At 58.1% G+C, this 12,280-nt stretch overlaps 1 protein-coding gene across 1 annotated transcript; it reads right to left on the reverse strand.

Moving 5' to 3' along the window:
- Positions 1 to 7,049: 7,049 nt before the first annotated feature.
- On the reverse strand, positions 7,050 to 9,955 carry KIF3C (kinesin family member 3C). The gene is made up of 2 exons (XM_038130493.1): positions 7,731 to 9,955; positions 7,050 to 7,106 (listed from the first exon to the last, which is right to left on the reverse strand). The coding sequence occupies exons 1-2, from the start codon at positions 9,843 to 9,845 to the stop codon at positions 7,050 to 7,052; spliced, it is 2,172 nt and encodes a 723-aa protein (XP_037986421.1). The 5' UTR covers positions 9,846 to 9,955.
- Between the last annotated feature and the right edge of the window lie 2,325 nt (positions 9,956 to 12,280).

The raw sequence follows: 12,280 nt of genomic DNA on the forward strand, positions 1-12,280 counted from the left end.
TACACAAAAATATACACAGAAATGGGGCTGTGCACACACAAATGCACAAACACACTCACAAATACACACATAAACACACAAATACATACACACAGGGGGTGTGCATACAGAAATGCACAAACACACAAATAAACACACACAAACAGGGGCTGTGCACACAGAAATGCACAAACACACACACAAACACACACGTAAACACACACAAATACAAACACACATGGGCTGTGCACACAGAAATGCAAAATACACACACACAGAGGGAGCACATCCTGTGCCAGGCTGAACATGTTCACACCCACATGGGCACGTGTGCGAGCACCAGGTGTCTGTGCACACCATGTCTGTGTGTGTATATGCACCCTGTGAGTGTATGTGTGTGCACACCGTGTGTGTACACTGCACTGTATGTGTATTTGTGTGCATGCACACTGTGTGTGTGTGTGTATGTGCACTCTGTATGTGTATTTGTGTGTGTGCACACTGTGTGTGTGTATGTGCACACCATGTGTATTTGTGTGTGTGCACACTGTGTGTATGTGCACACTCTGTGTGTATGTGCACACTCTGTGTGTGTTTATTTGTGTGCATGCACACTGTGTGTCTGTGTCTGTGCACACTCTGTGTGTGTGTATTTGTGTGTGTGCACACTGTGTGTATGTGCACTCTGTGTGTGTATTTGTGTGTATGCACACTGTGTGTCTGTGCACACTCTGTGTGTGTGTATTTGTGTGTATGCACACTGTGTGTGTGTATTTGTGTGTGTGCACACTGTGTGTATGTGCACACTCTGTGTTTATTTGTGTGCATGCACACTGTGTGTCAGTGTATGTGCACTCCGTGTGTGTGTATGTGCACACCATGTGTATTTGTGTGTGTGCACACTGTGTGTATGTGCACACTCTGTGTTTATTTGTGTGCATGCACACTGTGTGTCTGTGTATGTGCACTCTGTGTGTGTTTATTTGTGTGCATGCACACTGTGTGTCTGTGTCTGTGCACACTCTGTGTGTGTGTATTTGTGTGTATGCACACTGTGTGTGTGTATTTGTGTGTGTGCACACTGTGTGTATGTGCACTCTGTGTGTGTATTTGTGTGTATGCACACTGTGTGTATGTGCACACTGTGTGTGTGTATTTGTGTGTATGCACACTGTGTGTATGTGCACTCTGTGTGTGTATTTGTGTGTATGCACACTCTGTGTGTGTGCACACTCTGTGTGTGTGTATTTGTGTGTATGCACACTGTGTGTATGTGTATGTGCACACTGTGTGTCTGCGTAGGTGCACACTCTGTGTGTATGTGTGTCTGCACACCGTGTGTGTGTATACTCTGTGTGTATGTGCACACTGTGTGTATGTGTGTGCACATGCCCACTGTCTCTGTGTACTGTGTATTTGCACACTGTGTGTGTGCACTGTGTGTGTATCTGCACACCGTATGTGCACGCACTCTGTGTGTGTGTATGTGCACCCTGTGTGTCTGTGTGTGCACACTTTGTGTGTGTCTGTGTGTGTACACGCACGCTGTGTGCGTGTGTGAACACTCTGTGTATTTGCACACTGTGCGTGTGTAATTATGTGTGCACACGGTGTGTATCTATTTGCACACTGTGTGTGTGTCTGTGTGTATGTTGTGTGTCTTTGTGTGTCCATAAGCACACTCTGTATTTGTGACTATGCGCACACTGTGTGTGTGCATTTGTGTGTGCACCCTGTTTATGTGTGTGCACTTTGCGTGTGTTTGTGTTTATGTGCACGCTGTGTATGTCTGTATTTGCACACTGTGTGTGTGTCTGTGTCTGTGTGTGCATCAGCACACTTTGTGTGTATTTGTGTCTATGTGGGCACACTGTCCGTGTGTGCACACTGAGTGTGTGTCTGTGTGTGTCTATGAGCACATTGTGTGTGTATTTGTGTCTGTGTGCACACTGTGTGTGTGTCTGTGGACACTGTGTGTGTATCTATGTGCACACTGTGTGTGTTTGTGTATGTGCACACTGTATGTGTGCATTTGTGTGTGCACACTCTGTATGTGCACACTCTGTATGTGTATGTGCATACTCTGTGTATGTGCACACTCTGTATGTGTGTGTGCAGTGTCTGTGTATGTGTGTATGTGTGTGTGCACACTGTGTGCATGTTCACACTCTCTGTGTGTGTATGTGTGTATGTGCACACTATGTGTGTGTGCACACTGTGTGTGTGTATGTGTGTATGTGCACACTGTATGTGTGCATTTGTGCATACACCGTGTGTATGTGTGCATGTGCACACTCTGTGTGTGTATGTGTATGTGCACACTGTGTGTGTGCATTTGTGCACACACCATGCCTACGTGCACACTCTCTGTGTATGTGTGTGTGCACACTGTGTGTGTGTGTGCATTTGTGCACGCTGTGTGTATGTGCACACTCTGTGTGTGTGTGTGTAAGTGCACACTGTGTGTGGGTGTGCACACTGTATGTATGTGTGTGTGTGTGCACACTGTGTGTGTGTACCCTGTCTGTGTGTATGTGTGTGTGTGCACACTCTGTGTGTGTGCACTCTCTGTGTGTGTGTATGTGTGTTTGTGCACACTGTGTGTACGTGCACTCTGTGTGTGTGTGCACACTGTCTGTGTGTGTGTGCACACTGTGTGTACGTGCACTGTGTGTGTGTGCACACTGTGTGTGTGTGTATGTGTGTGTGTGCACTCTGTGTGTGTGTGTGCACACTGTGTGTGTGTGTGTATGTGTGTGCGTGCACTCTGTGTGTGTGTGCACACTGTCTGTGTGTGTGTGCACACTGTCTGTGTGTGTATGTGTGTGTGTGCACACTGTGTGTGTGTGTGCACACTGTCTGTGTGTATGTGTGTGCGTGCACTCTGTGTGTGTGTGCACACTGTGTGTGTGTGTGCACACTGTCTGTGTGTATGTGTGTGTGCGTGCACTCTGTGTGTGTGTGCACACTGTCTGTGTGTGTGTGCACTCTGTCTGTGTGTGTGCACTCTGTCTGTGTGTGTGTGCACACTGTCTGTGTGTGTGCACACTGTCTGTGTGTGTGTGCACACTGTCTGTGTGTGTATGTGTGTGTGTGCACACTGTCTGTGTGTGTGTGCACTCTGTCTGTGTGTGTGCACTCTGTCTGTGTGTGTATGTGTGTGTGTGCACTCTGTCTGTGTGTGTGTGCACACTGTGTGTACGTGCACTGTGTGTGTGTGTGCACACTGTCTGTGTGTGTGCACACTGTCTGTGTGTGTGCACTCTGTCTGTGTGTGTATGTGTGTGTGTGCACACTGTGTGTGTGTGTGCACACTGTCTGTGTGTGTATGTGTGTGTGTGCACACTGTGTGTGTGTGTGCACACTGTCTGTGTGTGTATGTGTGTGTGTGTGCACTCTGTGTGTGTGTGCACACTGTGTGTGTGTGTATGAGTGTGTGTGCACACTGTCTGTGTGTGTGCACACTGTCTGTGTGTGTATGTGTGTGTGTGCACACTGTGTGTGTGTGTGCACACTGTCTGTGTGTGTATGTGTGTGTGTGTGCACTCTGTCTGTGTGTGTGTGCACTCTGTCTGTGTGTGTGTGCACACTGTGTGTACGTGCACTGTGTGTGTGTGCACACTGTCTGTGTGTGTGCACACTGTCTGTGTGTGTATGTGTGTGTGTGCACACTGTGTGTGTGTGTGCACACTGTCTGTGTGTGTATGTGTGTGTGTGTGCACTCTGTCTGTGTGTGTGTGCACACTGTGTGTACGTGCACTGTGTGTGTGTGTGCACACTGTGTGTGTATGTGTGTGTGTGCACTCTGTGTGTGTGTGTGTGTGTGCACACTGTCTGTGTGTATGTGTGTGTGTGCACACTGTCTGTGTGTGTATGTGTGTGTGTGCACTCTGTCTGTGTGTGTGTGCACACTGTCTGTGTGTGTATGTGTGTGTGTGCACTCTGTGTGTGTGTGTGCACACTGTCTGTGTGTATGTGTGTGCGTGCACTCTGTGTGTGTGTGCACACTGTGTGTGTGTGTGCACACTGTCTGTGTGTATGTGTGTGTGCGTGCACTCTGTGTGTGCGTGCACACTGTCTGTGTGTGTGTGCACTCTGTCTGTGTGTGTGCACTCTGTCTGTGTGTGTGTGCACACTGTCTGTGTGTGTGCACACTGTCTGTGTGTGTGTGTGCACACTGTCTGTGTGTGTATGTGTGTGTGTGCACACTGTCTGTGTGTGTGTGCACTCTGTCTGTGTGTGTGCACTCTGTCTGTGTGTGTGCACACTGTCTGTGTGTGTATGTGTGTGTGTGCACACTGTGTGTGTGTGTGCACTCTGTCTGTGTGTGTATGTGTGTGTGTGCACTCTGTCTGTGTGTGTGTGCACACTGTGTGTACGTGCACTGTGTGTGTGTGTGCACACTGTCTGTGTGTGTATGTGTGTGTGTGCACACTGTCTGTGTGTGTGCACACTGTCTGTGTGTGTATGTGTGTGTGTGCACACTGTCTGTGTGTGTATGTGTGTGTGCGCACACTGTGTGTGTGTGTGCACTCTGTCTGTGTGTGTATGTGTGTGTGTGCACACTGTGTGTGTGTGTGCACACTGTCTGTGTGTGTATGTGTGTGTGTGCACACTGTGTGTGTGTGTGCACACTGTCTGTGTGTGTATGTGTGTGTGTGCGCACTCTGTCTGTGTGTGTGTGCACACTGTGTGTGTGTATGAGTGTGTGTGCACACTGTGTGTGTGTGTGCACACTGTCTGTGTGTGTATGTGTGTGTGTGCACTCTGTCTGTGTGTGTGTGCACACTGTGTGTACGTGCACTGTGTGTGTGTGCACACTGTCTGTGTGTGTGCACACTGTCTGTGTGTGTATGTGTGTGTGTGCACACTGTCTGTGTGTGTGCACACTGTCTGTGTGTGTATGTGTGTGTGTGTGCACTCTGTCTGTGTGTGTGTGCACACTGTGTGTACGTGCACTGTGTGTGTGTGTGCACACTGTCTGTGTGTGTATGTGTGTGTGTGCACTCTGTGTGTGTGTGTGTGTGCACACTGTCTGTGTGTATGTGTGTGTGTGCACACTGTCTGTGTGTGTATGTGTGTGTGTGCACACTGTCTGTGTGTGTATGTGTGTGTGTGCACTCTGTGTGTGTGTGCACACTGTGTGTGTGTGCACTCTGTGTGTGTGTGTGTGCACACTGTCTGTGTGTATGTGTGTGTGTGCACACTGTCTGTGTGTGTATGTGTGTGTGTGCACTCTGTCTGTGTGTGTGTGCACTCTGTGTGTGTGTGTGCACACTGTCTGTGTGTGTATGTGTGTGTGTGCACACTGTCTGTGTGTGTGCACACTGTCTGTGTGTGTATGTGTGTGTGTGCACACTGTGTGTGTGTGTGCACACTGTCTGTGTGTGTGTGCACACTGTCTGTGTGTATTCGTGCCCTGCAGCCCTGTCCCCGTGTCAGGGCGCCCGTGGGGGACAAATGGGGGGACACCCTGTGCCCCCCACGGCTGCACCTCAGGGTGTCAGCAGGGACGGACCCAGATGTCCCCAGGACACCACACACAGCTTCAAAAACCAATCTCCCAATCACAGAGACACCTCAGCCACCATCTCTGAAATGTCCCCTGTGCCACCAACCAGCACGTGGCCACCCTAGCGCACTGGGCACCGGCCCTTGAGGTCCCTCTGTCCCCCAAATCGAGGGGCCCCGCTCCTCACAGGGCCTGGCCCCCCTCCCCACTGCCATGGCCACAGCCCTGAGGGAAAGGGGGGCCACCAGACCCACCCAAGGGTGGTGCCAGCACTGGGGGGTCACATGGTTGTCATAGTGCTGCTGTCACATGTCCCTGGGGCAGGGGTCTCCATGGGGGTGCTGTGCACAGTGAGGGGGGGCTCTGGCAAACTGGTGGCCCCCATCCCCATGGACACCTGCCTGGGGCAAGGCTCTATTTCCATGGTTTTCCCCCCATTTTTCCCCTTCCAGCTGCATGGGGTGTATTGTGGGTTCTGGGGGAACCCAGGGGACACCCCCACAGCTGTGCCAGCAGCCCCTAGCACCCAGGGGACACCCCACAGCTGTGCCAGCAGCCCCCAGCACCCAGGGAACACCCCACAGCTGTGCCTTCCTCCCTTTCCCACCCAGTGAGACCCCCGCAGCCACTCAGTGGTGTGGGGACACAGCCCCCCATGGGTGCCCCAGCCACCCCCCCGACCCTGGGGATCCCTCCTTCCTCCCTCTGGATGGGTATCCCAGGCTGGGGGTTCTGCTGGGGGCTGACACCCCCCCAAGGGCAGCCCCCCACCCAATCCTGTGCCATCCCCTGCCAGGGCTGGGGGCACTGAGGTGCCAGGGGCCCCTCACTCCCTCTCCTCCAAACGCAGTTCTTGGTCCCAGTGCTCCCCTTGATGCTGAGTGTCCCCTGGGGACCCTGCTGGGGTGCAGGGAGGGGACCAGGAGGGTGCTGGGACAATGGCCCTGCTGCCATCCCCTCCTGCAGAGCTCCCCCCCTGCAGACACCATCCGTGCCAGATTAAGAGGTTTCTCAGTGCCACGGTTTCCTCCCTGCCAGGGCATTTATTCCCTCTCAGGAAGAGGCTCCCAATCTCCTTCAGCACTAAGCCTCTCCCGGGAACTCATTTCCGGCACCCAAAGAACTTCCCAGCCCTTTCCCTCCCGCTGACCTCAGCCTCAGCCCCTGGCACGGCCCTTGGAAGCACCCACAGCCCCCAGCCAGCTCCCCTGTGGCACAGCCCCTCTGCCCGGGCGCACATCTGGGCACCCAGAGCACATCTGGGCACCCAGAGCGCTGGGACAGGCTGACCCCGCCTCTCTGAGCTCCGTGTCCCTCAAGTCCCAGCTGGGTGGCAGAGGCAGAGCCCACACCCACGAGTGTGACAGCAAGACGGGGTGCAGTGTGTCACCCGTGGGGGTGGCGGGGCACCTCGTGTCCCCTCCGTCACCTCAGCTGCCTTTGCCATGGTCACTACGGAGCCAGTGGCCCCACTGTGTGGCAAAGCTGCCCACGACCACTGTGAGGCCACCTGGTGTCCCCTGCAGTGTCCCATGGGCTGTGCCCACTGGGGTGAGTGTCACAGCAGGCTGCGCCCCTCTGGCACAGGGGGGATTTGTGCTCTGCTGTCGCTGTGCTGTACCCCCAGAGCCAGAGGGGGGTGTGCAGAGCGGCCACAAAGGCCACCAAAAGGGACGTGGTGTCATCTCGCCTCCGGCCCTGCCTTGTTACTCAGCAGTTCCAGGACACACAGCGGCCCTGAGCCAGCCCTGCTGAGCCAGACAGGGAGGCTGTGCTGGACAGCTGCCAGCCCAGCCCAGCCTGCACCCCACAGCCCGCACCCCACAGCCTGCACCCCGCTGTGCCAGGCATCCAGCTATGCCAGGACACTTGTCACGGGACACCCGTCACGGGACACCCGCTGTGCCGGCCAGCAGCCCACGGCTCTGCCCCGGTGGCACGTCCCAGTGGGATCCCACGCTCTCTGTGCAGGCATCCAGGCACGGCCATGCATCCCTGGGCGTGATCACACACCCCTGGGCACGGCCACGTGTCCCTGGGGCTGCAACAAACACCACCCTGGCCATGGAAGAGGCTCCAGACCCCTGCCCAGCCCTGGCACCGCAGGCATGTCCCCCCCAAGAGGGGTCCCTCCCTGCCTGGGCTCCAGCCCAGTCCCAGGATCCGGGCCAGTGCCAGGGGCTGTGCCAGAGGGGCCATGCTGAGTGTGATGCCAAGGGTCAGGGTGCTCCCTCCCCACTTCTGGGACTGTGGTCCCAGCCCCATGACCACCACGAGCAGGAGGGAAGGGGGACAGCAGCAGGGCTGGGGCAGGAGGAGGTGCAGCCCAGACCCCTGGCACAGCCGTGGCCCCTCTCACCCTCAGCACCAAACCCCTGAGCATCCCTGAGCCAGCAGTGGTGCCCCCATGCACCCTGCTCTGGCTTGGGGAGGTAGGAAGGATTTGGGGTGGGGAGGGGGATGGGGGTCCCTGCAGGGATGCCAGGCCTGCCCATCCCCACAGAGCCCACTGGGAGCCAGGGGCTGGACAGAACTGGGGGCAGGTGCCCCGTGTCCCCAGCCCCAGCCCTGGGCTCACTCCCGAGGCCAGCAGGGACGAATCTGCAGCATCACTCTCATCACTCCCCCTTCCCACCCGAGCTGCTTTGTTGTGCCGAAGAGGACAAGAGCGGAGCACGGCACACTCGTGCCACCAGTGACCCTCTCCCCTGTGGCCCTTCCCTGCCACCCCCTGCAGCTCCCACACAGGTCCCCACAGCGTCCCCACACAGGTCTGAGGGCCACCCCAGCCCAGCCCCACGCCGGAGCCTGGGGCTGCCCTTGGGGGACCCTGCCTGGACACCTCCCCCAGGCTCCCTGCTTGGGATCCATTCCCATCCAGACCACAGGCTGGGGGCACAGCAGGCACCCCATTTGTCACCATGGGGGTGACAACACGAACCTTGTACTTGATGGCCAGCAGCTCCGTGGCCTCCTGCTCCTTCCGCAGGTCCTCTATCATCTTCTCCTTCTCCTGGAGCAGCTTCTGCTTCTCCTCACTCACCAGGCTGTGGTCATCCTGGATAGCGGCTTTCTCCTCTTCCAGCCTCTCCTTCTGCTCCTTCAAGTAATTCTCCATGGTCTTCTCCAGGCCATCCTCATTCTCATCCTCCCCTTCATTGTCCACGGTGCCCTCTCCATCCACTGCTTTCTTCCTCCGGCTGCTCCTCCTCCTCTTCTTGCCAAGCATCCCGCGTTTCTCCAGCTGCGCTTTCAGCCGGACGATCTCCTCCTGAAACTCCCGCAGCAAGGTGTCCTTGGGGTCCTCGTTCACCCGCGGCTTGTTCTTGATGTTCTTGGCCCTGTTGGCGAACCTGAGGGTGGAGAGGCTCTCGTCGTAGCTGTGGGAGGCCGGGCCCAAGGTGGCCACCATGATTGTCTTGGCGTTGCCCCCGAGGGAGTCCTGCAGCAGGCGGGTGAGCTTGGAGTCCCGGTAGGGGATGTGCGTGCTCCGCCCGTCCACCAGCGCCGAGATGACGTTGCCCAGGGCCGAGAGGGAGAGGTTGATCTTGGAGGCTTCCTTGGGGCGCTCTCCGTGGCTCCCCATTTTGTTCTGGCGCTCGCTGCCGGCCAGGTCCACGAGGTTGAGCTTGCCCACGCGGATGTGCTCCTCGCCGTCCGGCCCCGTCTCGCTGCACTCGATGGTGATCAGGAAGATGGCGTGGGAGCGCGAGCTGTGCTCGTTCATGTTGGTGCTGCCCACGGAGCGCGTCTGGCTGCCCAGGTTCATCACGTGCTCGATCTCCTTGACGTTCTTGGTCACAAAAGAGGAGAGGTCCTTGATGTACACCCCGGTCTCGGGGTTCTCCTTCAGCTCCAGCTTCTTGCTCTGGTCCTTGGCGAGGAGGTCCCTGATCTCCTCCTGGTAGATCTCCAGGTACGAGGCCCTCACCAGGTACTGCTGGTTCTGCGAGCGGGAGATGTGGGTGAAGATGTGCTCGAAGGCGCTGGGGATGATGCCGCGCTTCTCGGGCTCCGCCCAGGCGCCCTGCATGGTGTAGGTCTTGCCGGTGCCGGTCTGGCCGTAGGCGAAGACGGTGCCGTTGAAGCCCTGCAGCACCGAGTCGATGAGCGGCCGCACCGTCTCATCGTACAGGTCGGCCTGCTTGGAGCTGGCGTCGTACACGGCGTCGAAGGTGAAGGTCTTGGGCAGCTCCCCGGGGGCGGCGCGGGGGTTGCGGATGCTCACCTGGCCCAGCTTCACGTCCAGCTCCAGGACGCGCTCGTATCCCGCCGCCTCCTCCCGCCGGCTCATGGGCCGGCACCGGGCCACCACCCGGAGCGCCTCGCAGCCGCTGCGGGGCTTACCGGCCATGGCGGCGGCGGGCGGGGCCGGCGGCGCAGCGGGGCTGGGGGGCTCAGCCGCGCCGCCCCCGCGGCATCCCCGGGGCCGAGGCCGGGGCCGGGGCCGGGGCCGGGGCGGAGCGGGCGGGGCCGGGGCGGGGGGCGCGGGCGGCCGGGGCGCGGCGGGGCGGCCCCGCCGGGCGCTCGCTCATGGCAGCGCGGCCGCTGCGCCCCGCCCGGTGCGGGGATGGGGCGGGCGGGGCGGGCCGGGGCGGGGCGCGGCCGCGCCGCGATTGGTGCGCGCTCCCGCCCGCGCCCCCCGAGCGCGCTCCCGCAGCCGCGCACCCGCAGCCGCGGGAGGGAGCGCCGCCGGCCCCCCCCGGCCCCGGGAACGCCGGGAGCTGTAGTGCGGCCTTTGTGCGGAGCCCGGGATGCGGGATGAGGGGCTCGGGAGCGTGGAATGAAGGATGCCGGACTGGGATGCTGCACGGGAATGCAGAACCCGCTTGCGGGATTGGGGTGTGGGGTGAAGGACGCGGCGTTGGAATGCGGGATTGGGGTGTGGGATGAAGGATACGGGTGTGCCGGGCAGGGCTGGGATGCAGGATTAGGATACAGGATACAGAATGCAGGATTGGGATACGGGATCACAAATGCAGGACTGGGATATGGGATGAAGGATACGGGATTGGGATGTAGGACAAAGGATTGGAATGTGGCACTGGATGCTGCACTGGAATGCAGGACTGGGATGCGGGATGAAGGATGCAGTACTGGGGTCCAGTGCTGGGATGCAGGACTGGGATTCTGGGCTGGGATGCTGCACTGGAATGCAGGAGTGGGATGTGGGATGAAGGATGCAGTACTGGGGTCTAGTGCTGGCATGCAGGACTGGGATGCAGGACTGAGATTCTGGGCTGGGATGCTGCACTGGAATGCAGGAGTGGCACGCAGGATGAAGGATTCCAGATGAAGGACTGAGGATGAAGGATGCAGGTCTGGGATGTGGGATACAGGATGCGGGTTGCAGAATGCAGAATGCAGGATGCAGGACTTGTGTGCGTGATGGAGAGTACTTTTGTGGAACGCAGGGTGTGGGATACAGGATGCAGGATTGGGATGTGGGAAGCAGGGTGCAGGGTCCATGATGGAGGATCAGGGATGTGGGATTGGGATGCAGGACAGAAGCAGGAGAGGCAGGGGATGCCCAGTCCCAACACTCTGACAGGGACAGAGCTCTTTCCTCAGACCTGGCAGCCAGCACAGGGAAAACCCCCCATCCCATCCCATCCCATCCCATCCCATCCCATCCCATCCCATCCCATCCCATCCCATCCCATCCCCGTGGGGCCGGGGCAGGGTCCCCCTGTGGAGTCTGGGTGTCCCTGGGCTGTCCCAGGCTCTGTGTCCCCTTGCAGCCGGGCATGGCTGGTGCATCCCAGTGGGAATAATCCCGCTGCCTTACAGGGCTGCAGGGGGAGATCAAACATTCTTGTGGTTAATCGAGTCTGAGCAGCCACCCGCTCCTTCCCCAGAACCAGAGATTATCCCATAATTAATTAATTAGGGTATTTGCTACCATACACAGGCCTGCCTGGCGCTGTCTGAGTCCTCCTGCTCCAGGAGGAGCTTCCAGGCAGGGACGGTCCCCTCCCCAAAGGCACAGCCCCAGCCCTGGAGGGGACCAGGGGACAAAGGAGAATGGGAGGAAGATGCAGAGGGGATGGAGAGGAGATGGAATTGGGATGGAGGAACAATGGAGGGGGCAAGTGCAGGATGGAGAGGATGATGGGGAGGGTGAAGGGGGATGGAGGGGGATGGAGGAGGATGGAAGCTTCAGGGGAGGCAGGGTGGGAGGGGAGATGCAGCAGTGATGGAAAGAGAGATGGAGAGGGTGGAGGGAGGATGACAGGGATGATGCAAGGGGATGGACAGATGGAGGTGATGGGGAGGGTGATAAATGGAGGGGGCAATAGAGCAGGATGGAGGGGGCAATGGGGGGGTGGACTCGAGGGGTGGAGGGACAATGGAGGGACAATGAAGGGGACGGAGGTTGTTATGGAGAGGGATGAAGGGAGTGATGGGAAGGTGGAGGAGATAGAGAATGGGATGGGGGGACGATGGGGGCTGTGGAGGGGGCACTGCTGGGGCCACCTTTCCTCGCCTGTCCTTTCCCAGGGAAGCTCCATCGCCAGGGCGCTGCAGCTGGGCCCTGTCAGGGCACAGCCATCGGGTGGGGACAGCCCCCATGGCACAGCACAGACCTGTTGGTGCTGTCCCCACTGTGGCCCCACATCCAGGCTCCCCACCAAGGCCCAGTGCCATGGGCAGGGACCCGGGTGCTGCTTGGCTCTGCCTGTGGCACTGTCCCTGTGTCCCCAGGGATGAGTTCAGGGGCACCGTAGCCCCACCTGGCAGCCCCTGGCTGTGGTGGCCCAGCCCCAAATCCCCTGCAGGACCAGGCTG

This window comes from Motacilla alba, chromosome 3 (genome assembly GCF_015832195.1).
Source record: "Motacilla alba alba isolate MOTALB_02 chromosome 3, Motacilla_alba_V1.0_pri, whole genome shotgun sequence".
Lineage (NCBI taxonomy): Eukaryota > Metazoa > Chordata > Aves > Passeriformes > Motacillidae > Motacilla > Motacilla alba.

What these genes read in the sequence shown, in the direction of transcription:
- KIF3C (XM_038130493.1), bottom strand. Translation starts at nt 9,845, where the DNA reads ATGGCCGGTAAGCCCCGCAGCGGCTGCGAGGCGCTCCGGGTGGTGGCC. An exon ending in CTGGGACCACAGTCCCAGAA is followed by an intron (nt 7,107 to 7,730) that starts GTGGGGAGGGAG and finishes CTGGGGGTACAG; the next exon opens with CACAGCGACAGCAGAGCACA.